We start from the raw sequence: 25,216 nt of genomic DNA, 5'->3' as shown, positions 1-25,216 counted from the left end.
CTTAATTCGTTCCGGAGGTCCGTTCTTAACCTGAAACTGTTCTTAACCTGAAGCACCACTTTAGCTAATGGGGCCTCCCGCTGCCGCTGCGCCACCGGAGCACGATTTCTATTCTCATCCTGAAGCAAAGTTCTTAACCCGAGGTACTATTTCTGGGTTAGCGGAGTCTGTAACCTGAAGCGTATGTAACCTGAGGTACCACTGTAATGCCAAGCCTGGCTTGGCTACAGTGGTGGGCCCAATTCCAAATCCTTAAATGGCTCAGGACCGCAATACCTCAAGGAATGCCTCTCCCCATACGAATTGACTCAGACCCTGCAATCGTTATCTGAGGCCTTTCTTTGTGTGCCTCCTCCACGAGAGGCCCAGAGGAAACACAACAACGGCCTTCTCTGCGGTGGCTCCCCTCTTGCGGAATGCTCTTCCCAAGGAAGCTCGCCAGGTGCCTTCATTACATATCTTTAGGTGCCAGTCGAAAACATTCCTCTTCTCCCAGGCCTTTGGCTAATTAAGCAATCAATGGCCTTTAAAGCTGTGTTTTTGTTTTGCGTTATTATGGTATGTATTTTTATATTGTAAGCCTCCCTGTGATCTTTGAATGAAGGGTGGTGTAGAAATTTAATAAATAATAATGATAGGGTTTTTTGGAAGAAGGGAAACAAATCACAAGCCCAAGTTCAGATCTGATGCTAAGCTTAGCTATGGTTAGCACAGCAGCAGCAGGACCAGGGGAGGAGCAAACCAGCTGCAATTTTCTAAGTGCATCAACACACTTGGTCATCTGCATTAATTCATGGTTTGAATTAGCATTGCATGTGAACTGCAGGCAGCTCCATTACTGGAACTCAAGGACTGTCTCCAGGATTTGGAGAATATATTCCATGTGCTTAGTTGAGACAAGGGCAAATCAAGGGCTTGTACAGGCAGTAATTTTTTTATGGTCACTGCAAATTGCTTCCTCCTTAGTACTACCGTGGCATTAGCCATCTTCTTGCAATAATAATGTGATGACTGGACAAAGGTAACAGACAAGGGTAATAGCTGTGCTGTGGAGGAAGAAGCCAGTTTGCTCCATTAAAAAAAAGAAAAAAGTTCCCCAAAAGGAATATGTATGCTGTAGTTCAAGAGCAGGAGAGCACTCATATTTCATAGAACAGTTGATTGATTTTTTAGGAAAAAATCTTGAGATGATGAAACATAGCTGTAGTAGTGAGAAGCTTTGTCCTTTTTCACCCAGGGATATATGATTCTACTGAAATGAGAATTAGTAAATCATAAGCTAATAGTGAGAATAGTAAGAAAGAGAAAGCAAAAACCTTACAATTGCAATGTACTTTCTGCCTTCATGCCCTTGATAGTATTGAGCAGAACCAATTTAAAGCAACCAACAGGCCTCCAATGTTTTGGTCTTCCTGTGGCACCTTGAATTTAAAAGATGGTCCCTCGTTGTTGTGGTTTCAAAGCCTATCCTTGGAACAAATCAAAATGTTAGGGTTACGTAGAGTGCACTAAGTAATTTAAGGGCACCTTCAGACATTCTTTTTAAGTGCATAAGAAGAGCCCTGCTGGATGAGGCCAATGGCCCCTCTAGTCCAGCATCTTGTTCTCACAATGGCCAACCAGATGTCCATGGGAAGCTCACAAGTGGGACCTGGACACAAGTACTCTCCCTTCCTGTGGTTTCCAGCAGGTAGCATTCAAACAGTGGGGGGCAGAGTGTTGTGCATTCACGATATGCGCTCATTATGGTATCAGGGTGGTTCTGTGTCATCCCTGCAAATGTTTTGGGACGGTGACGCAGCTTTCGTTTCCGTGTCCCGTAACTTCTTGCTGAAATCCTGTAGCTTTTTATATGTCCCAGATGTCCCAGTTTTATCGTTTTGTCTCACTTCCGTTGCGTTATAGTACAAAAAAAGTATTTCAGATGAAAATAATATAACAACACTGGGTAAGGCTTGCAGAATACCTAATAAAGTAGAACGGTGTGTGGTTTAAATCCACTCCCAATACACCGCTGTTGCTGTAGTGAGGTGTTGCAGAATACACCTAAAAAAATACTCTAGTCTAGAGGAGCCCTAAATGTATAAGTGAATGTCTGCCTCTCCTGTCTTAGGTCTGTCTATCTCCCCCTCTACCCAGCCATCAAACTGGAACAGTAAACAGCTTTCTGTGTTACAGAGTCATAGACATTTCCCCACCAGCCCGCAAATCCACCCTAAATAAACTTAAAAATACTGTTCAACTTTCTACAGTAGAATCCCACACAAGCAGCGAGTGATTATGCTGTGTGCTCTCTAGAGAAAAACCCTTTGGGTTTTTCCCCTTTCGTGCTCACGACACTAAAAGAAATAATAAGCACCCTTCATCAGTCTGATGGGCTCTATTTATATACCAAGTCAGGAAGGAGGGGAGAGGTTGGAGAGCCCCCCCCCCCCAATTTAGGATTTTGACTTTTTAATTAGATTTCCTCTCTCACAATCACCCAGCTGTCTGGGTTTGAGCCACAGATAAGTGGAGCTAGAGCTGATAGCAAGAGCAGCAGAATTGGGCGGGGGGGGGGGGGGGAGAGGGAGCAAAATGAAGTAATTATTATTAGAAGAAGAGTACAATGCATTCATATGTTTATATACATATGTACAATTTTCTCAAATTAGGAGGGTTGGATTAAAGCCCATGTTGGATTAAAGGTGACTAATGCTAAACTATATTTTTTATACTCATGTTTGACCCTTTTCTTGTATACAGAAATGGGAAGGGTCATGGCTCAGTGGTAGAGCATATGCTTTGCATGCAGAATGTCCCACTAGCATCTTCTGGTAGGACTAGGAAAGACCTCTGCCTATGGCTTAGCTCTGTGTAGTGCACAGCAGCAGGGCAAGGGGAGGAGTGACGTGATTTCTGATCCATGAATTCACATTGCTTGCTTATTCACCAGTTGCCCATGCCATCCAAAACGAGCCATCTCTGAAACCCCGGAGAGCCACTGCCAATCACTGTAGGCAGTACTGAGCTAGATGGGCCAATGATCTGACTCGATATAAGGCAGCTTCCAATGTTCCTAAGGCCAAGGCACAGTCAAGGCCAGACATTCTCAGGGCCTGAGGCACTTCCTAAGTCATGGTGAAGGCTAGCCAAGTTATTCTGCACGTGATGCAGAAATCCCGCAAGCACCTCCTTCCACGCCTAGGAGTAAAGATACAACAATAAGCCAAATTAGTCACAATTTGCCACCCTTTTATGACACCCTAAATCAGCTGTCTGAGGCACTCACTCCACTCAACAGTGTTTAATTCAATTTATTTACCTATTTGAAATATTTCTAACCTGCCCTAGATCTCAAGGTGGGGTGCATATTTCATTTAAAACAGCATGCTGACACACACACACATATTATATTATTATTATTTTATTTTACTGAATTTCTATACCACCCATCATCTGATGATCACAGAGCAGTTTGCAATATAAAAACACAAAAATGCATAACATAATAACAACAAACAAAAACAATAACCTCCTCACACAGTTATTATTTATTAAATTTCACACAGTAAACAAAAAAAATCAAAAATTGTGTCACACCCAAATGCCACAGGAAACCAGATTTTAACCTGGTGCCAAAACAAGGCCACAGGTGGCACCAGGTGATTCTCAGAGGAGAGTACATTCCATAGCCATAACAGGTAACCCTGGTGTTCTGCTGGGCTAATGGGAGAGGAAGCACAAGCACTGTTTCTGTGGGCTGCATCCAATGTTCTCTGGCTACTAATGCAAAGGCAAGTTTTAAAGTTGCATAACAGAGAAATCCAACGTAACAGCTGTGCTAGCAGAAACTTGCTGCTGAATATATCGTACTGTTGGGCGTGCAACAAAATTTCTAGCAACCTGCTTATGCATTCTCTTTATGCAACAACACTCTGCTAGCACAAAATATGTGTAACACTTAAGCCACCAAGTGACTTTAACTTAATTCTGCATTAGATCCAACGCAAAAGAAAAGGGAAGATGCAGATATTCCCTGTACATCTTTCTACACTTCAGAGTCTGTGGGATATATACACATCTTTTCCCTTTAGATAGAACTCAGAAGTGTAAAGAAATACTACTCCTCTGGTTCAGCCTCTGGAGAACATGCAAAGAGATTTGTCTTTTCCTGCTCCACACACCCTACACCTGTAATCTACCGTGAGATTTCGCAACTCTGTTCCTTTTGCTTTCTAAATGCTATATCCAGGATCAGAGGCACCTCTGAATATGTGTTGCTGTGGAACATGAGTGAGAGCTCTGCTGCCCTCCTTCTGGGTTTCCCATGGGTTGGCCATTGTGGAAAACAGGTTACTGGATTTTATAGGCCTTCAGTGAGTGGCAGCAAGACTCTTACTTACGTTCCTAAGCTGCAAGTTAGTTAGACTTTCTCCATAACTACATATGCAGGGTGTTGCCATCTGTTCATTACTTTACGAGTCTGTCCAGCAAAATCATGTGCTGGCTGATAAAACAGTGTTAGGATCTCACACAAGACAGCAAACCTTAGAACTCGACTGATAAAAAGAGTTTGTTTGTTTCACGTGTATCCTGCCTGTCTCCAATCATGGAATACAAAGAGGTTATCAAAGGTCTTGAAGGTCACCAGTTTTCTCTTGGGAATCAGCCATTCTGGGAAGGTCCCTGAACCATGATGAAATTGTGAGAAAACACACATGGTTTCTGCCAAAATATTTTGACCCCAGAATAAATCTATTGATGGCTGAAATCTCTCGCCTGCTTTTTCACTTTTTCATTTTTGCAAGCTCTGAAAAGATGCCATTGTCAGCTTTTCCTCCCCTGGTATCTGGGATTATGAAATTTTAATTATTATGTTTTCATTCTATCCAAAAGTGCTTTCTTGTGACCAGCAGGATTAAAGGCCAGAAGACAGGTTTGCTCTAGGAGGGTAAACAAAATCAGGATAATGTTTCCTGCATAGCTCTTTTTCAGACACCTCTTTTCTTCTCCTAGGGTGGTAAATGTTTCCATGGTTCTGATGTAGTTACAGTGTAATTAGAGCTAACCAGCTGCCTGTGAAATAACCAAGTGTGTTTATCTATGCAATCGGAAACAAGGCATTGTAACGGGTAAATCATAAACAGATGGGCATGCTGCCCTGTGGGGTTTGAAAAGGGGAGAGGATGACGTGGGAGGGGGAAACTCTTGCAGGATGGGCACAAATCATGGATCTTACGATCTCCCTTGGAGTCAAATCCCAGTGTGATGTTTTGCACCATGGATGTCTGAAACTGTTCTGCATGAATGGTCATCCATACAGCTTAACTACAAATAACCTCCTAAACCACGATGGGCAGAATGTGGCAACAATCCTCATGAAAGGATGTGAAAACAGATTCATACAGGAAAGGGGACGCGCACAGTTTAGCTTCCTAGAAGGGAGAGTTTTGACAATTTACTTGCCTTCTATCAAACCTTTTTGGAAGAAAGTTTTATTGAAGTTAAAAGCCCAATTCGGATGGGCACTTAAGGAAACCTTCCCCAACCTGTGACCCTCCAAATATTTTGGATGACACCTTCCACCAGCCCATCAAGCAATGTCAATGTTCAGAGATGATGCGAGTTGTAGTCTAAATTGTAGAATGCTGATCTAAATCACAGTGAAGCCTTGAACTTGGTCTGATGCTCTTTCCCTTTCCCTCTCTTTCTCTTTGGTACATGAGATAAGAATACCGACAGATTCTGTTTCCACTTTAGAACAAACCACAGTTTCAGGTTACACCAAATTTAGGGAACTTTGGTTTGTCCTAACCAAAGCCATGGTTTCAGTTCCTGTTCATTTTGAGTAACATCAGGTTAAACAAATCACAGTTCTTCAAATTCGGATGTACTCCAAAAATAGGGGTTCTTCTAAGTGTAAGCAGAAGTTTTCACAGTCCTCCTGTGTAGAAATGGTGATGGAGATGGGAAAGGCCATGGATCAATGCACTTCATTCCCAATCATGCCAATGAATACATGCATTCAGGAGTAGCTTCTTCATCTTGCATGCCTAAAGCATGGTTCCTGGAACTATCTAGGCTGAACTGAAGTCAGCAGTTTCAAATTCACAACCTAACTTCCAGCCTTTCGTGGACTAAAGCTTAAATCATACAACCCGAGGGAATCCCGTTCTTACAAACTCAGGGTCTGAAGTCAATCTCCAATGTTTTAAGCACTTGATGTAGGCAATTCTGCTTTTCGCCTTGTGTAAGACAGAGATAATGTGTACTTTATAGTTCCTAACGACATGAGCATGGAGAAGACTATTAATTATATTCATCTCTATCAAATGCTTCTAAGCACCTCAGACAAAAGGTGCTATACAAAAGTGAAGTGGCATTATAAAATGCTGTAAAACTATAAGTTGCCACAGAAATGCTTGATACAGAATTATGAAAATGAAGTTTCCCCTTGTCAATGTAAATAATAATTATTCTCTGTGGTGGAGAGTTCTTGATTTTATTTCTGTTATTATGATTACTTGCCTTAATTCCCAGGAAATCTAATCTGGATGTATCGACATACTTGCCCAATAGAAGAGAAAAATTGCTATGCTTGCTGTAGAAAACTATTTACAAATACCTATGGGAGGGCCCCACAGCCCAGCCTTGGAAGGAATGCATACTTTGCATGTGTTGGGTCCTAGGCCCAAGCCTGGGCTGCTTTTCTCTGTTACAGTCCCATTTTATGATCCTTCCTATGGTGAACCTAATGATGAAGCTGCTACGGTGTCAAAGCTCAGAAAAAACCTTTTGAGGTTATTGTTGAAATACACATTTTCCTGTAGTCTGTAAATATAGTTTGGCACTCAGAATGTGACTTCCATATGTTTTCACTGCCACACTACATTTCCCTTCAAAAGTAACAAAAGGTTTTCAAAATTCAGCACATGCCAGTGGTGAGATCCAGTTATGAAACATGACAGCTTGGTGTCAGGCTGAGAAGCACAAACTCCAGTTCCTTCAATTGCATTCTGTACTCATCAGCATTCGGTACTCATGGCTGTGTGGAACAGCGAGTCCCCCAGTGGCAGGGGTGTCTCTGTGCCCCACATCTCACTACTGAAGCTGATGGTGGAAGCCTGGGCTCATGAGAATTATCACAGTGCCTCAGGTCCAGAATGGAATCAGATGTCCTGATCTGGCCATAACGACAAATGGGCAGTCAGGGCCTGGGGATGGCCCAAACTATGTCTAAATGAAGAAGATCCCTGCTGGATTAGGCCAAAGACCCACCTATTCCAGCATCCTGTTCTCACATTGAGAACCCTCCCAGCAGGACCTGGTTGCAACAGCACTCTCCCCTCTTGTGGTTGCCAGCAGCTGGAATTCAGAAACATTTCCTACCTACATCTATGGAGACAAAGCATAGTTGTTGTGGCCGGCAGCCACTGACAGCCTTTTCCTCCATGAATTTCGTCCAGTCCTCTTTTATAGCCATCCTTTACAAATTCTCCTGTGGGAGGTCGGTGTGGCTTAGCAGGTGGAAACAACTACCTACTTAGGTCCCCTTCCCTCTCCTGTTGCCCCTTCAAAGCCAGACTTCCAAGCAAGGGTGCACATTCCCACATTGTGCAGGTGTGATGGGCACTTTCTCTCCCTTCTGCCTCCAGTATCACATACAAAGGCTTGCAGATGAGAAAACACACACACACACACACACACACACACACACACACAGAGCAAAAAAACCAACAACACTTGAAAGGGAACCCTGTTCAGAATTCACATGACAGTCTCTGTTGTGTGTGTGGAGGGAAGGGGGAGAGATGAAAATTCACACCAGTGCTGATGCCTTTTAATATAAACATAAACTTGAGGAAATGAACATTTGATTAAACTAAACACATGGGCCTTTTATATCCACAGACCTTAATTTAAAGCGTTGTCACCTCCACGCTGCCAATGCCAGCTGGAGGAGAAATGATTTAAATTTATCGTCTGACTTCTAAGTGATTCCACAAAAGTCTGCTGAGAGGGCGACAGGGGAGGGGGTGGCTAGGATAGTGAGGTGGGTGGGTTGAATATTCCTTATTTCAATACATCTGCAGTAACTACGAGAGAATGCTCATATATGGCAGGAACGTTCCAAGTCTCAACTTAAACTACAATGCAAAAACGGTGTGCTACTGAGCTGTTTGGGTGCTTTTGGGATGTATCTTCTTTTAAAAAATAAAAGTATTTACTTCATTAGGTTTCTGGGCTGCTTGCAGTTCTAGTTTTATTGTTGTCCTTTCCCTTCTTTCCGAGACTGTTTGCCATTCAGAATTTTCTGCCACCCAAGTTTACATTTTGTACATGCCAATCAAAGGTAAAGAGATTTTTTCCCTTTAAAACTGTACCTCCTTGAGTATATGGAGAGAATGGAAATGACTTTTTGGTGCGAGTGTGTGCTTTTAAAGAAGAAAAATGAAACCTTGTAAGGTAATATTTAGGAGTGTAGGATCCAGAATTGCAGCTTCCCTTGTACGAAAGGCAATGCTGGAAATGTCAAATCATTTTCACATACTTTCTGCTGGGATAGGGTGGCTAAATATGTCAGGTCATCCCAACCTGGTGCTGTTGAGATGTTTTGAACTACAACTCCCATCAACCCCGACCATTGACCAAGCTGCTTGTGTTGATGGGAATTGTATTAACTTGGGCCCATGATATCTTTGCAGATGACCTCCCATGGCACAAACCAAGTCGATCTTTACAATCCTCTGGGCATGGGACAAGAAGTGATTCTTCTAAGCTAAAAAAAAAGAGAGTGACTCAAACTCATTTTCATAGTTGGGAGTACTTGCAGAGTGAAGTGCACCCCAACACAGAGGGATGTGCTTCACTCCCCAGTGAATTGACAGACTTAGGTTTGTCATGGCTAACTTGTTCCATTCATTTTAATTAACATTAATTTATGTGGGGCAATCATGGAAAGTATTTCACGAGCCATATAATTGACAAGTTACAATTTGTTTTCATGAATTTCAAGGGTGTAAATCCAAAGCCAACATAGATGTGGGGAATTTCCTTCTAGACGAGGGTAGGGCAGACTCCAGGCTTGTCTGGTTCACTTTGCTTTGTACCAGAATGCCAAGATCTACCAACCAGCCAGGTACAATAGTTAGAATTAATGTACAGAGTGCAGCTAGCCCATGAGTTTGTTTTCAGACCTCAACCGATCACACAGCCATTCCTTTTCCGGTTAGCTTTCTTCATTTCAGCAGGCTACCTTAGATAGGAAAAGTTGATTTGTTATTGAGACTGTCTGGAGTCAGAAACTCTTGCAGACCTTCTGCAGATGACCCAAACACCACATTTTACCTTTTGCCCACTCCTCTTCCAGACAGTTAAGTGTCTCTTTTTTCCACGGATCTCAGCTGAATCCTCTACATCCAGTGGCGTAGCGTGGGTTGTCAGCACCCGGGGCAAGGCAAGTAATTTGCGCCCCCTAACCCATGGATTTGCGCCCCCTAACCTGTGGATTTGCCCTAACCCCAGATGTTGCGCCCGGTGCGGCCGGCCCCCCCTGCACCCCCCACGCTACGCCACTGTCTACATCAGACCATTGGTTTATAAATAAAAAGGTATGGCAAGTAAAACAAGGAATTCAGTTGGTTTTGCTAGGTGTTTAAACATTTCATTCATTGAGCAACAGTGAAATGGTGGAAATACACAAAACTAGTTTTAGAGAGGGGGAGAATTCTCTGAAAGTGGTATTAGTGGAGGAGCAATAGGACAAAAGCCAGTATTAAGTAAATGTCATGTTTCCTTCCTTCCTTCTCCCTCCCCTCCCTTTTACAGAGTCCTTCCTTCTTGCAAACTGTAGGATTTTAGATTCTTTATTCTCAGGTTTAGGGATGATTTACATATCCATGCATGCTTCTTGTGATTGCAATACTTCAGAATGCTGTTGGAGCAGTGAGTCCTTTTATGTCTCCTTGGGGAACCCTCCATTCATAAAGGGAAAAAAGTAGTACATCAAGGAGAACATTAGGCCCATCTGCAGTACTGTATCACCTTAAACAGCCATGGTTCCCCCCGCACCAAAGAATCATGGGAACTGTAGTGTACAAGGGTTTCTGTTAGGAGAGCCTTATTTCCCTCACAGAGCCACAGTGCTGAATGTGGTTTAATAAACAATTCCTCTTCCCAAATAACTCCAGAGTTCCCTGCGTGAAGGGATTGGGAATTGTAGTTCTGCGAAAGGAATAGGGATTCTTCTGACAACTCTCAGCACCCTTAACAAACTGCCGTTCCCAGGATGCTTTAGGGGAAGCCATGACCAATTAAAGTGTTGTGAAACTGCTTTAAACTGGAGGGGGCCTTAAACTGGAAACCGCTTTCCCGCACACACTATATTTTCTTTAAGTACAGTGGTACCTCGGGTTAAGAACTTAATTCGTTCTGGAGGTCCGTTCTTAACCTGAGGTACCACTTTAGCTAATGGGGCCTCCCACTGCCGCCGCCATGCGATTTCTGTTCTCCTCCTGAAACAAAGTTCTTAACATGAGGTACTATTTCTGGGTTAGCGGAGGCTGTAATCTGAAGCGTCTGTAGCCCAAGGTACCACTGTAATGAGCTTTAGAAATGGGAGAGAATTCAAATGTTCAAAAAGACACCTGTGCTCTGAAGTGGTAGAGTCTCAGGGGGACCGAAGTGTGTGCTTTTTATGAATACGTACATGTTTTTATAACATAGGAACATAGAAACCTGCCTTATATTGAATCAGCTCCTTGGTCCAACTAGCAGGGTTCCCAACAGGACTGTTGTAGCCTTGCTGGAGATTCTGTGCATTGAATCAGGAACATTGGCATGCAAAGCATGGTCTCTACCATTGAGCTGCAGCCCTTCCCCTTCACAATCGGCCATCATATTCCTTCCCCACGATTCTCACAGCTTCCATACTTCTAAAAGTCCAACCTTTGCATTTTAGGTGGACTTTTAAAATTCATTATTACCGTCTCTCTGCACTCTCTTTAAACACAAGACCTGGTTAAGGGCAAAGCCCTGCTGCAAAATACTGTATGTGTGAGAATTCTGCTCGGTCTGTAACCCCTTGCATCTATCAATAAGGTTATTGCAAAAGTTTGCAGTGAAGCACCTCTAATGTTGCCTAACATTATCAGGTTTCCTTGACCTCCGTTGGCCTGAGTATGAAATAGAGATGGATCTAGTTTTGTTGGTAGATTATCCTGCTCCTAGAAGCTGGCAAAGGTCAGCTGTCCAGGCTGCATTCTTTGATCTCTCAGTAGACTTTGATCCATGTGATCAAGAAATATTGCTGGCATTTTTGCTGACCCTGGCTGCAGTCAACAGGAATGCATTTCAGGGAGGAGGACAATGAGGTCAATGTTGATCCTAAATATTCTTTTACAGTGCTGGATTCACACACACACTTGCTATCACACTTGATTTGCAAATTTGTGATAAAAGTCATTATCTTGGACTGTGTTAGGCAAGACCCAGGCGCAAATCCACTCTCTGTTGGGAAGCTCAAGCAGTGACTCTCAGCCTCATGGGGATTTGGATGGGCTGGGAGGGAATTGTGTACTGAGCAGTGGGGATTAAAAATGCAATTACAAAAAACGAGGAAGCAGAAAGTATACAGATAATTTGTGCATTGTCCCTCTATGCTTTTCCTGCATGTCACGTGGATGTGTCATTTATGGCTCTCCCTGTCAAAGTGAAGACAAGTGTATTTACCATTGTGGTGGCAGCACAGTACATAGAGGCCTAGGTGGAAAACACATGTGCAATCTTGATTCATGCCTTGCTTCCTTTCAACATGTGAAGCAGATTGGAATGGGCCCTCATTTTTCCACAAGTTCAGTTCTCCACATCAATTTGGAGAAGTGTGAATTTTGAAGGATGGCTGTGTTTCAGTTTTCAGAATCATTTCAAGAAGTGGAGATTGATAGATTTGTCCTTAAATGTGAACTCCACTGAATTCCTCCCCCATTCCCAGGTCCATATTCAGCAATCATGGCTGGATGGAGTCGAAAGGATAAAGTCCCCCAGGGGTGTGTCTTCACCCTTATCCATTCCTGCTCTTGATGGTGAAAAAAGCCACATAAGTCACTCTTTGCTTTGCTGCCTCATTCCTCTCTCTTAGCACTAGGACTGCGTCTCCTTTGTACTTTTAATAATGTGTGAGACGAGATCAATAAAGTATGCAACAAAGCCAAATTCACAACTGAAGGAACAACAGACCATCTTGGATCCCATGATTAAGCCCATATGGGCTCCCTCAAATCTTCATAGAACGTTTGGCTTATCTGAGCATAAGGTGTCTTGTAGCAGTTTATCCTACGTGAATTTTTAGGAGAGCCTGCTAGAATTCCAAGTGCTCTCTGCTTGATTCGTCAAGGTCTTGCGTATAGTTTTGCTGCCCTCGCCTGGTAAGACAGAGCTGTAATTTGTGCTGTTGAAGCAATTTCCCTAGAGGAGGAGGAAAGGGAAATTACTCATATGCCTCTGGGCCTTTCCCAGCGGCAAAAGTGGGCAGGAATAAGTCAGGATGAAATACTAGAAAAAATGTGGAGTTCTGGGGGGGGGGGGGCGGCAAATATGCCACCCACATTCTGCAATATTTTTTTTTTAGCATGAGTGTATTCATCATGGGAGTTCGGACTACGGAATGCATAAAATATAGGAATGTAGGAAGCTGCCTTTGACAGACCAATTGGCTCACTACTGCCTACACTGACTGGCAGCAAAGCTCCAGGGTTATGAGCAGTGGTCTTTCCAGCCCTGCTGGAAGATGCCAGGGACTGAACCTGAGACCTTCTTCTTTTTTTTACAGAAGTATGTGTAATGTCTCTCATGTTTTTTCCATGTAACATTTTTACAAATCAGTTTGTAAAAGCGGGTGGCGCTGTGGGTAAAAGCCTCAGCGCCTAGGGCTTACCGATTGAAAGGTCGGCGGTTCGAATCCCCGTGGCGGGGTGCGCTCCCGCTGCTTGGTCCCAGCGCCTGCCAACCTAGCAGTTCGAAAGCACCCCCGGGTGCAAGTAGATAAATAGGGACCGCTTTATAGCGGGAAGGTAAACGGCGTTTCCGTGTGCTGCGCTGGCTCGCCAGATGCAGCTTTGTCACGCTGGCCACGTGACCCGGAAGTGTCTCTGGACAGCGCTGGCCCCCGGCCTCTAGAGTGAGATGGGCGCACAACCCTGGAGTCTGTCAAGACTGGCCCGTATGGGCAGGGGTACCTTTACCTTTACTTTACTTCATTTGTTGAGACATTAGTGGGGGGAAAGGGGTGGAGGTGGGGGAAGATGGGTGGGGTCGGGTGGCGATGTTTCTATTTTGCTTAATGTATGTAGGGTTTCGTGTCAGCGTTGCTCATGCCAGTTCTCTGTTGTTCATTTGTGTTTCTTTGGTGGTGAGAGAGATTGGGGTTGGCCTATGGTGTGGTAAGACGCTCCCCTTTATCACATACACAGCCCAACAAGACAATGACAATAACCCACCAACAGCATACAAATCAATATGGCTATCCTGATCCAAAACACCCACCCACCCCACGAGAACCTGAGAGCTTCTACATGCAAAGCAGATGCTCTGGGCCTTCCCCTATGTGGGTGGGGTGAGCAGTAAAGTCTAGCTGGCTCGGAGATTGTCTTCTTCTGCATCTCTATGATGGTCCTTTATGGAGGTTCTTACCACCTTAAGGGGTCCCATCAGAGAAAGTAAGGTGGAGATAAATATCTTAATAAAACATAGTAAAAAATAATTACCCTCACCCCCACCTTTTACAGGGTCTTCCTGACTACGAAAACATACATGAACTCCCCTACTTGGACATGGTGATTGCAGAGACTCTGCGCATGTATCCACCAGCATTCAGGTTAGTAGAAATCCCTCTTCCAGAATCTGTTGTGCATGCTTTCTCATGCCAGGACTGGGTATTCAGAATCTGGCAGCGGCTGGATTGCTGCTGCTGCGCTTTATTTGATTTCAGTCCTGCCATTTGATCCAGAAGGATTGCCAAAGCAAGATTGTATAACATAATACAATATAAAAACACTGGGGCTGTTTTAGCCCCTTCCAAAGGCTTAGTGTTGCTCTGGGATTGGCTGAACAGGTGCCGCTGCAGAGAGGAGAAGGGACGAGATGTCTGGTGCGTAATTCCTTCAAAACAAGTGCTTTTTGAGCCCTGCAGGGCTGAGATACTGTGACTGCATAGCCTGTGCCGAGGCCAACGTTTATTTATTTTCTTTTTCTTAAAAATGTCTACCCTACCTTTTTACCAGCCAGGTTGCCTACGCTGCCGACATTTGATTTTGAAACAATGCAAAGATGAACTTTCAAAACAGACTGAAACAAAACAACCTAAAAATATTCACAGTTCAAACGGCAGCAACTAAAAATAGAAAGAGGCAGGTTCATCTTATCTGATATTAAAAGCTTGAGAAAGAGAGGGCAGCTGTAACCTGGTGCCTAAAGGATAACAAACACCAGTGTCAGATGAATGTGGTTGGGAAGAGACCACAGAGGTGGCCTGGTCCTTGGCGAGGAAGGGGAAGCAAAGGTAGCGGGACCTGGAACAAGGCCTCCTCTGAGGATCTTGGCATATGGGACATGGCAATACTTAAAGATGCGCTTGCCCCCAAGCCGTTTAGAGAGATTTTAAAGCAGAAATACAACTAAGCCAAAAGGGCACCCAAATTCTGCTGACATATTTATAGGTGCAAAACTGGGAGGCAGGGTTTTCAGGGGTATGGTGGGCAGAATGAGAGGAGGATCTCACATTAAAAAAAAAAGCCTTGCTGGATCAGGCCAGTGGTCCTTCCTAGTCTAGCATTCTGTTCTCACAGTGGCCAGCCAGATACCTGTGGGAAGCCCACAAGCAGGACTTGAGCTCAACGGTTACTCTCCCATCCTGCACTTTCCAGCAGCTGGTATTCAGAAGGATACTGCCAGGGAGAGCTGCTGTGGGTGCCATTTCACCCACCCCACTGGAATTGACAAGGGGGTGTTCCTCCCACTTGCTTCTGCTCTAAACACACACACACACACACACACACACACACACACACACACACACACACACACTTCAAGGGGAAATATATTTTTGTTTCCCAACTACTCTTTGAAGTGTGCTAGAAAACAAACTGGAAGCCAATGGCAGTCCTTTTTAGTGTCAAAATATGCTCCCTGCAAGCAGGTTGCCAAACTAAGTGACCTGGGCAGCCACTTTATCTAAGCAGCCTGCTCTCTCTCCACTTGGGAGTTTCCTTTCAGTGACCCTAGCCATGCTTCCCTCACTCAAAGCAACCCACCCTTGAAAGGTTTACATGCAGAAGCTTCTCCAAGTACGTCTTCCCTGTGCATTTGTCTTTGCATTCTTGAAACGTGCCACCTTTGCTCTTGTAGGTTTACCCGGGAAGCAGCAAAAGACTGCTTAGTTTTGAAGCAACGTATACCTGCTGGTGCTATAATGGAATTTGCTGTTGGACACCTCCATTACAATCCAAAGATCTGGCCGGAACCTGAGAAGTTTATTCCTGAGAGGTATGTGGTCTGTTGAACATTCTCCCTTTGATGAGACCCAGTAAAATCAAACCCGGTTTCTTACACAGCCGATAATGGAAGGGCATTGATTTGTGAAAGAGAGACAGAAATAGCTCACTTGGTGGGCCTTGATTTCTCCATTACTTCTTCTGTAGGACCAAGGATTACGGTGCCCTCTTACTTTTGCAGGCTTTGGCCAGGTTCACGTGAGCAGTTATTTTAACCATAGTTTCTTATAGACCAGGCCCAGGTGTCAAATGCTGCCCTGCAGACCTCTCTCTGGCCCTCGAGATTCTCCCCAGGCCAGATCCCCACCAGCCTTACTTCACACCCTTCTTGAGACTTGTGTCCTTGAATTCTGATCTGGACCCTTGCTGGCTTGGAGGGAGGATTGACAGGGGTGTTTATAGTAGAACTTTACGTTCATTGATACACCCAGCTTAGCTTCTGGCTCTGCCCACCCCTGGCCTAATGCACTTTTACTCCCACCAAGATCTAGCCTACAGGTCGCTGTTGGGACACAGTCACCCAGACAGCGGTGTCTGTAATGTAGCCAGCTGGGATAGCTCAATTGGTAGAGCACAAAGACTGTTAATTTCTTTTCTTTTTCTTTTTTTAATAATATTTACTACTTTTACAACAATTTAAACACTTACAAAAAAAACACAAAGAAAAAACAGTACATTACAATACAAAAACACTACATAACACTAAAACATTAAACTAACAAGACAAAACAAAAACAATTTAAAAACACATTAAAAAAAGAATTTTTTTCCAATATCTTATCTTTCTTTCACTTATTTCCACGGCCTCCTCACACCTCCCTTTTTGTATTCCACTTCTATTAATTATTTCAGCAATTCCTTTCCATCTTCCCCTGTTTTCTATCCTATAATTATCTTAACACATTTTAACCTTATTTTCCCTTTAATACTCTATTAATCTATTTATACTTAATTCCTTATAACATTTCTACTAAAGCCATATAACTTCATTCCAACATTCTTCTAATTTCTTCTGTTAATTTCAAGGTGATGGGTTCCAGACCAACGCTGGGCCAAATATTCATGCATTGTAGGAGATTGGACCCTCATGTTCCCTTTCCAACTCTACAGTTCTGTGAGTGCTGCTCTGCACTTTGCCATTAGGTGCAGGATGGAAATGCTGGTGCAAATACTTTTTTTCACAGTACTACTTTCACCCTCATTGGCTGCTGTACGGGGGTCCTGAATCAACCATCTCCTGTGCTAGCCTAATGCTGTACATATTCCCATAATACCTTTGGCCACCACACAATAATTTCTCTTGGTACGCATCCCTCTAGGTGAGAGATAGGGAATGTCTGAGGCCCTCCACATGTTGTTGGGCTCCAACTTCCCCCAGCCCAGCATGGCCAACGGTTAGGGATGATGAGAGCTGTCATCCCACATCTGGAGGAGCAAAGCTGTTCCTTTCCCCTGCTGTAGACCTCTCGCTTTCTGTTGAAACTGGCAGGAGTGACAACATGGTGTCCTTTCCCCCATTAGGTACAATTACCATTGCCTCAACCTGCTAAAACTGGGAAGATGCATGCATGAAACGGGCGTGGCTAGCTACTTAAGACTTTGGGAACAGGCCCCCAATTTTGCACATGCTAATTTATATGTAGAGATGCAAATTTAAGCTGTTGGGGTGGCTTGCACTGTTGGTGGGCTGGTCCTGCTGTCCCACCCTTAATCTGTTGGCAAGAGGAGCTGCTTATGTGTTTATTAAAAATGAAGAACAAACAAACAGGCAGATTAATGTGGCTGGGGTCTCACTGGCATTCCATTTTGCTTACAAGAAGATCGGGCACACTACAAAGTGAAAAAATACAGTTTTAAGTTTTTTGGTTTATTTTAATCAATTGGTTTTCTTGCCTCACAGGTTTACAGCAGAGGCCAAGCTGCAGCGTCCCCCACTTTCTTACCTCCCCTTTGGGGCTGGCCCTCGTGGATGCATTGGCACCCAGCTGGCTTTGATGGAAATAAAGGTGGCATTTCTGAGAATCTTGCAGAAGTTTGAGTTCAAAGCCTGCTCCAAGACAGAGGTTTGTAGCGATTCCCGGAACTATGTCTCTCTGCTCAGCGGAATATTATAGAGGGGAACTGTGTGTGGGAATTGGAGTTGTTTTTACAAAGGAGAAGTCTTTGTTTGCCTGTCTTCAGCACAGTTGTGCGGATCTCTAACCAATCTTTCAAAAGCAGATTTGGCACCCCCGTATATGGTCCTAAGTAGAGTACTGCAGGATTGGACCAAAGATCTACCCAGAAGAGCATCCAGTTCCCCAGAGTACCCAACCAGACATCAATGGCAATCCAATGCGAAGCCCACAAATAGGAAATGAGCACATATTCACTGCATCTACCGTATTTTTCGTCCCATAGGACGCTCCGTCCCATAGGACGCAACCTAGTTTTTTTGGGGGGGAGATAAAGGAAATTTTTTTCCCTTTATTTCCCCCCCCAAAAGCAGGTCGGGGAAACCGAACCAGGTCGAGGAACAGCGGGATGGCGGCGCTGCGCCTCCCTGCTGTCCCCCATGCTTGTGGGGCTGGCCGATGTCTGTCCGGCGGGCGGGGCGCTCTGCTTCAGGGTGCCCTGCCCGCCAGGCTGCTATCCGCAGCATGGGGAGCCCTGCGTGGAACTCCCGCAGGGCTGCCTAGGCTGTGGATGTGTTCCCGAAGCCTGGAGAGCTCTCCAAGCTTCAGCGAAAGCCTGCATTCGCCCCATAGGACACACCCAGATTTCCCCTTCATTTTTGGAGGGGAAAAAGTGCGTCCTATAGGGCGAAAAATACGGTATATTCCACCTTTCCTCTAAAGAGGTCAAGGTAAAGGATTCTCCCCGCTGAATCCTCACAACAACCCCATGAGTTAGGTAAGGCTGAGAGTGATTAGTCAAGGCCACCCAACGAGCTTCATAGCTGAATGGGGGATTTGAACCTTGGTATCCCAGCCCAGTGCTCTAACCCCCTACTGTAACCTTCATACTTTCTACACTCATGGAACTTATTTCAGCATTGACACTTGGGAATGAGGAACCTCTGCAAAGCTACCATTTGCATATAGCTGGAGATATATGACTTATAGGGTGTGCCCATCAGTTCAGCAGGAAGCTGGCCAGGTCTAGCGTAAGGTTACCAGACATCCCCGTTTCCTGGGGACAGTCCCTGGATTTACAAATCCCCTGACAAAATGCATTAAAGTTTAAAAGTGTCTCCAGATTCATTGAAAAAAATCTGGTAACCTTAGTCTAGCTTCTGCTGCCATCTCCACACATTAACTGAGACTAGACTCTCAAACACACCCAACACAAACCCAGCAGAAGAATGAAACAAAGGAAGATTGGTTCTGCCCAGTGCTACCCCCTTCCTCCCCCCAAAATAGGTGCCAGTAACTCACCATGAAGTTGAAATATATAAAAAAATTGTCCATTAGCACCTTAGAGACCAACTAAGTTTGTTCTTGGTATAAGCTTTTGTGTGCATACACACTTCTTCAGAAGATTATACCAAGAACAAACTTAGTTGGTCTCTAAGGTGCTAATGGACATTTTTTTTAATTTTTTAATATATTTTGACTGCGTCAGACCAACATGGCTACCTACCTGAATCTCACCATGAAGTTGTTACAGTGCCACACCTCTCAACAAGAAGAAGTACCCCTTGGTGGGGGGGAAGCACTGGTTCTGCCATTTCTGGTCTTCTGATTGGGAAAACCCTGAGATGGTTTCAAGGAACTCAAGCTTCTTCTGCAGCAGCTTCATGACTACAATTCTAGCCCCTTCAAAGCTCACACAAGTATTTTGCTGGAAGGGAAGGGTGGGAACCTTGCATCCCTTGACAACTACATTCATCTAAGGCAGGTATAAGGAACGTTTAGCCCTCCAGATGCTGCAAAGCTACAGCTTACATCAGCCCCAACAAACATGACCCATGTCTGGGGTGGTGAGAGGTGTAGCTCAGCAACATCACACCTGTTCTAAGGAGACCTGCCTGGCATTTAGTGAGCAGTGGGCTTAGGGGAAGTTTACCTCTTGTTTTTTGTGTTCTGTTTCTGCACCCAATCCAGATTCCTTTGAAGGTGAAATCTCACATGACACTCGGACCACAAAATGGAGTCTACATCAAGGTGGTTCCTCGATAGAGCAAAACGGCCAGCAATCTCGATGTGCCTTCTAAGGAGATGCCAGCTTGCTGTGTGATGTATGACTGCTGCAAACTATGTGCTGGAAGAGCCTTCCCCTTTTACCTTCCTTGAAAATAACAGGTGCCTATTGGATTCTGCCATATCTTAGCTGGGCCAGAAAAGATTTGTAAGACAGCCTTGTATTTAAGAACTCACTGAAAATCCATAGCCAACCAGGAATTCCATGTGGGCAAGTGAACTGAAGGAGAGGGTGATTTGCCCTCCTTACACCAGCCCATTTGGTAAAAAGGCACTGTAAAAAACTAGGCTGCTAAGAGGCTGGTATCCTCCATTTCTGTGTTGGGTGCAGAGCAGGCTAACTTTATCAAAATTGCAAGGGGGGCTGCCTTAAGAACTAATGGCAAAGTTCAGAATACAGGTAGGCTAATGAGCTAGCACTCCCTTCCAACCTCTGCCACAGAAAGCCAGTCCATACATGCAACAAAACAGAAGAAGCAGTGCAAGAGATCTGCAATTCTTGCTCCACTTCTGCTGCAACATGGATGTGGATGCTTGAGATCCACTTAGCTTCCGTGATGACTTGTGCCCATTCTTCGAGTGTAAATAACTATTGATTTGTGCTGGCATGTTGATCAGGCAACTTCTCCTAATGGTTGTCTACAAGCAACAGCAAAATCACTTTGTCCTCAGCTGGTTAGAAATTGGTGATGGCAATGCGCAGGTTTGATCCCCGTAAGGAACAGCTATATATTCCTGCACTGCAGGGGTTTGGACTAGGCGATCCTCAGGGTCCCTTCCAACTCTACAATTCCATTACATAATTAGCAGTTTATGATCTTTAAAAAGGAAAACTTACTTACATTTCCTTAGAAGAGAATTTCTATGACAATTACAAGAAATCTTAGGAGGCCAAATTGCCCTATCCAGACCAATTCCTGCAATTCTACAGGGAAAACTCAGGACAAAATGGAAGCTCAGAAAGCAACATAACATACGATGCAGAAGGTGAACTTCTGCGGAAAGGGCCTTCGGATGTAATCATAACCCCACTTACTAGGAGCAAGTGCCATTGAATTCAATAATGTTGGGGAAATATCGCAGTCAAAACCCAATACTTTGGGTGCTGCCTGGAACAGCCAACAGAATCCAGACATCAATTACCAGTAAAACAGGGGGGGGGGGGAATTTAGGTGTTAAATGGCCAGTACCACCTCAACCAACAAGTACTCTGGAGTGGTACACCAAATATGAAAACAGCACAAACATTTATACACTTACAAGCAGAAGGGCAGTTATGACCATATCTGACACTTGCTTCTACTGGTTTAATCATGAGGCACAACGTTATCTTTCTCTCCTGCCTTTGTACTTAACAGTTATAGCAATAGTTCCTGTATACATGTTGTTCTGTTCTCTCATGGTTTTCTTGCAAGCACAATCTTCAGAATCCAACCAAGCCCTTCTCTCACACATTTCAGTTTTCATTGTCTAATCACAGAATCAGAGTTGGAAGGGACCGCAAGGGTCATCCAGTCCAACCGCAAAACATGGGGCTAGGAGTCTCATGCTCTACCAACTGAACTATGCCCAAAATCAATAATTTCTCCAACAATAGGATGTGTGCATCTGAGTAGACATGGGTAGCCATAGCAAGAACAGAGGACATTTTCCAACTAGAACTGTTTTACCTCTAGGTGTCAAAATAAGAGAATAATTTTACCCCTGAAGATTATGTTTTCCTTTGGAGCACACCAGCGAGGCCAAGGGCACAGGACCTCCACACATGCTGCCCAGGTTGTGCCCCAGGGAAGTCACTTTAGTGCTGCTAACACAGTTGTTTGACTTCACCCTTGGAGACACACTCCATTGCCTCGTGAGACAGACGGGTGCCAACAATCAGGCAGATCGCACGTTACTGACAATTTTCATTTTTGAGATGTACTCTGAAAAACTTTTGGTTTTCCAAAACAGGCCAGAGTTTGAACTTGGTTGTGTGCATGTAAATAAATAAATAAGCAGAACTGGCACCCAACATATATGCTACACTGATAGTATTTTATATACTTTGGCCTCAAATTTAAGTGCTATCCTGGAGCTAACCAGACCAAGGAACAAGGTGGAGCAATTTGTTCTGTTTATCCAAGTAAATCCTTTGTGCAGCCATCCTATGTGAGTGTCTGCAGCACAGGTATGCAATTGATTATAGCTATTTTGAGAAAATAGTTACAAATCCACATTGGCCTTAGTAGCAGAAAATCTACAGCAGGCATGCCCAAAGTCCGTTTCGGGGGCCTAATCCGGCCCCACCAGTCGGTTTAATCCGGCCCCGTGGCAGTTTATTTCCTGGGGTAAAATCCTAAGAAAAGGTTAACAACTTTGGTTAGCCCTTCGGTCGGCCCTCACGGCCCTTCACTTCATCAAATCTGGCCCTCTTTGAAAAAAGTTTGGACACCACTGATCTACAGCTTCTTACTGTCTTCTATAATAGGAGAGGAATGGTTTGGTAGGTTTAGTTTCCCTAGGGGTGAAAAGGTTACTTTACAAATGAGTAGCAACTGCAAAACTGCAGTCATTTTATGCCACAAGAAAAGCCGCAAAGTAACATTTCCCCCTCCTTTTTGAAAGCAGAAAATTTATGTTCTGTTATCTTGAGAGATATCAAGTAAATTGGGCTACTGTTGAAAAATACTTAAGGGGGCAAGTTGTATTACAATGCATTCCTGTCTGCACAAAAATAAGGCCTAGTCGTTTCAGTGGCCTTCGACCAGAGAATACAGGAGCTTAAATGGGGTATTTTAAAACCAAGCCATCGAAAGTACAGTTTTATGAGGATATCCTCCAGTTCCCAAAGTCAATCTTGACAAATGCAGTTTAACTGTCTAATCTTACCAAACAATGGAGGCATTTTGTGAATGTTAACTGGCTGCAGAAATAGTCTATGATTTAGAGCACATTCATTAACCTTTTCAGTTAATGGGCTGTCCCACGAATTGTGCTGGAAAACGTACAAAGCTCCCTTACACAAAGTCAGACCAGAGGTCCAAGTATTATAAGATTATGTGTGTACTCTGGCTAGCAGCAACTCTCCACTGTTCCAGGCAGGAGCCTGTCACAGCTGAGATGCCAGGGACTCAGCCTGGGACTCTGTGGATGCCAAGAATGCACTACATCACGAAGCTATGGCTCTTCCACAGTAGAAGGCAACTTTTAAAAACTGAAAATATTGAGAGTGGTTAACCAGTTACAACTGCAACCCTCCCAACACTTTCACTCAGAAGTGGCACCTGCATCAATCAACTTGAGCTTACCTTCCAAGTAAATCAAGATTTTGTTCAGTTCCTAGTGAAAAGCAAAAGAAATCAACAAATAAGTCTCTGAAATACATATTCACAGTGCTTGCAGTACACTACAGGAGTGACATAACAGAAGTGGACTTTTGCTTGTGGAACAGGAAATTCCTCTCTCCACCTTCCATTGTGCTGTGGGGCATTTACCCTGGGGGTGGGCATTTAGGCTTGCAGGCCAGGAAGGGGAACTGCTTTTGCCCAATCCATTCTGCTGCCAGACAGGCACGACTGTATATTATTCTAGGATTACATTCTCCAATGCCAGTTACTGAACTGACATATGCTGGTAATGGTAGCGCCTTCTTCCTAAAAACCTAAATTCACAAGAATAGTGTAGTTATGTTGAGGTATAGGGGGCACTCATGAACAACACAACTGGAGCTTTACACAACGCCAGATGTATAACTTAAAAAGCAGGGCACAATTTTCCTTATGAGTGCTGGAACTAGAATGTGCCCCTCATTAAAGAATCTCAGGGCCAAAATGAACATGACTTGTGCAGCCGTATTTGCTTAACCTTTTAAAATTATTATTAGCAATACAGCGGTGTGCGCGCCTCAACTATTAACAATGAAACAGGTACATAAGTGAGGGGAGCAGAGACCTCTCAAAAATAAACTCCACTATTCCACTGCTTCACACATTTTTCTCCCAAGGCTGTCTCACTTCTGGGATCAGAGCCAACTATGAAGGATGGGTGTGGGGAGGTAATTCTGTTAACCAAGTGCAGGGAGACAAAACAGGTGAAGCTTGCATAATCTGCATACCCCCTTTTTGATATCTGCATCAGGCATCTCCTCCTAGCCCTCTTCTGATGCCTGAACTAGACAGACATATATGATTAAAGATCTACAGCTCAGCTCCCACTTACTCAGCCACAAGGTAGTTGGCAATGAGAAAGTCAACACATCACATTAATTTGTCCATTGGATAATTACAGCATGCGCAGTAAGCACTATAGACATGGCAAATGGCAACACAATTTCTGAAAGATCAAAGTGTCATCAAGTTTCAGGGTGGCAGAACTCTACTATGAAACTTTCACATTAAGATCTCAGGGAGGAGGAGGAGGGGGGCAAAATATAGATGTTTTTGGAATGTGTGTTGTTTTGGCTGAAGTCTGCTCCATACAAGATGCTTTTCACATGGATTTGTGGCTAATTGCCAGAAAGAAAAGCAGAAAACCTGTTGCTGTGACAGAGTGATTATTTTAGTTGCTATGATTATTACAATGAAGCACCTTCAAGGAATTCTTTTGTCTCTGCTTTAAACTGCACATTTAATAATAATTGGGGAAAGGAACTGTGCTTCTTCATGATGACTCTAACAATACTTTTCTGAGTAAACAAGCATTTAAACTGCTATTATTGATTACTAAATGTGAAGCATTTGTATATTTGCTTTTACTGTCTAATTGACAATTTTTTTACATTTACAAAATAAAGGTATTTTGAAAGAGTTCGTATATACACTTATCGTTTTTCCTGTGTTTCTTTATGGTGCTATTTTATCCTTTGGCAGAAGTAGCCCATCTTCATCACAACTCTCCCCAAACTCACATGGTTATCTTTTTATTGTAGCCCTACAGAGCACCTCTGACCGATGGCAGTACTTTCTCCTACTGGAAACATCTTCCGTGGCCCCAATCCAACTCTAGCAGCATAAAGCTATATGTAATTAGTTGCACCAGAATGAACATCCAAGTGAAAACAATGAAGTATGAATGGGTCACCTTTACATTAGGATGTCCAACTACTGTACTCCCAACACCCACTAATCCAGAGACATCAATATGCCAAAAGCAGCTTCTGTATATGGCTCTCTGGCTTGGAGCATGTATATCATTCTCCCTTTCTAGGCAAGCCCCTAGTTTCTCTTTCCAGTCCCCCAAAATAACATCTTTTCAAGAAAAGTTATTTACTGGATTGCCCATAAACTAATGGCTTCCATACTTTATCCTGGTTAATGCCAACCAACCACCACTCTTTTCTACTCCTCTTTCTTCAAATATTATTTTCTTTCTTCTTCTTCTTCTTCTTCTTCTTCTTCTTCTTCTTCTTCTTCTTCTTCTTTTTTAAATGATATTTATTAAAGGTTTAATAGTTACAGAAAAAAGAAACAATAAAAAGTTCACAATACATCAAAAATAAAAACAAAAAAACAATACAGCAAAACG

At 43.7% G+C, this 25,216-nt stretch overlaps 1 protein-coding gene across 2 annotated transcripts in view; it reads left to right on the top strand.

Moving 5' to 3' along the window:
- Positions 1-25,076, top strand: part of TBXAS1 (thromboxane A synthase 1) — a 223,611-nt gene extending 198,535 nt beyond the window's left edge. For both annotated transcript variants that reach the window (XM_028747108.2, XM_077935048.1), the window contains 4 exons: positions 13,767-13,855; positions 15,385-15,522; positions 17,431-17,593; positions 19,616-25,076. In XM_028747108.2, the coding sequence (XP_028602941.2) occupies positions 13,767-13,855; positions 15,385-15,522; positions 17,431-17,593; positions 19,616-19,690 (465 nt within the window). In that variant the 3' untranslated portion in view covers positions 19,691-25,076. The remainder of the gene's footprint in view (positions 1-13,766; positions 13,856-15,384; positions 15,523-17,430; positions 17,594-19,615) is intronic.
- The last annotated feature ends 140 nt before the right edge of the window (positions 25,077-25,216 follow it).

Source organism: Podarcis muralis, chromosome 10 (assembly GCF_964188315.1).
Source record: "Podarcis muralis chromosome 10, rPodMur119.hap1.1, whole genome shotgun sequence".
NCBI classification, from domain to species: Eukaryota; Metazoa; Chordata; class Lepidosauria; order Squamata; family Lacertidae; genus Podarcis; species Podarcis muralis.
This window is presented reverse-complemented; position numbering and strand designations above follow the sequence as displayed.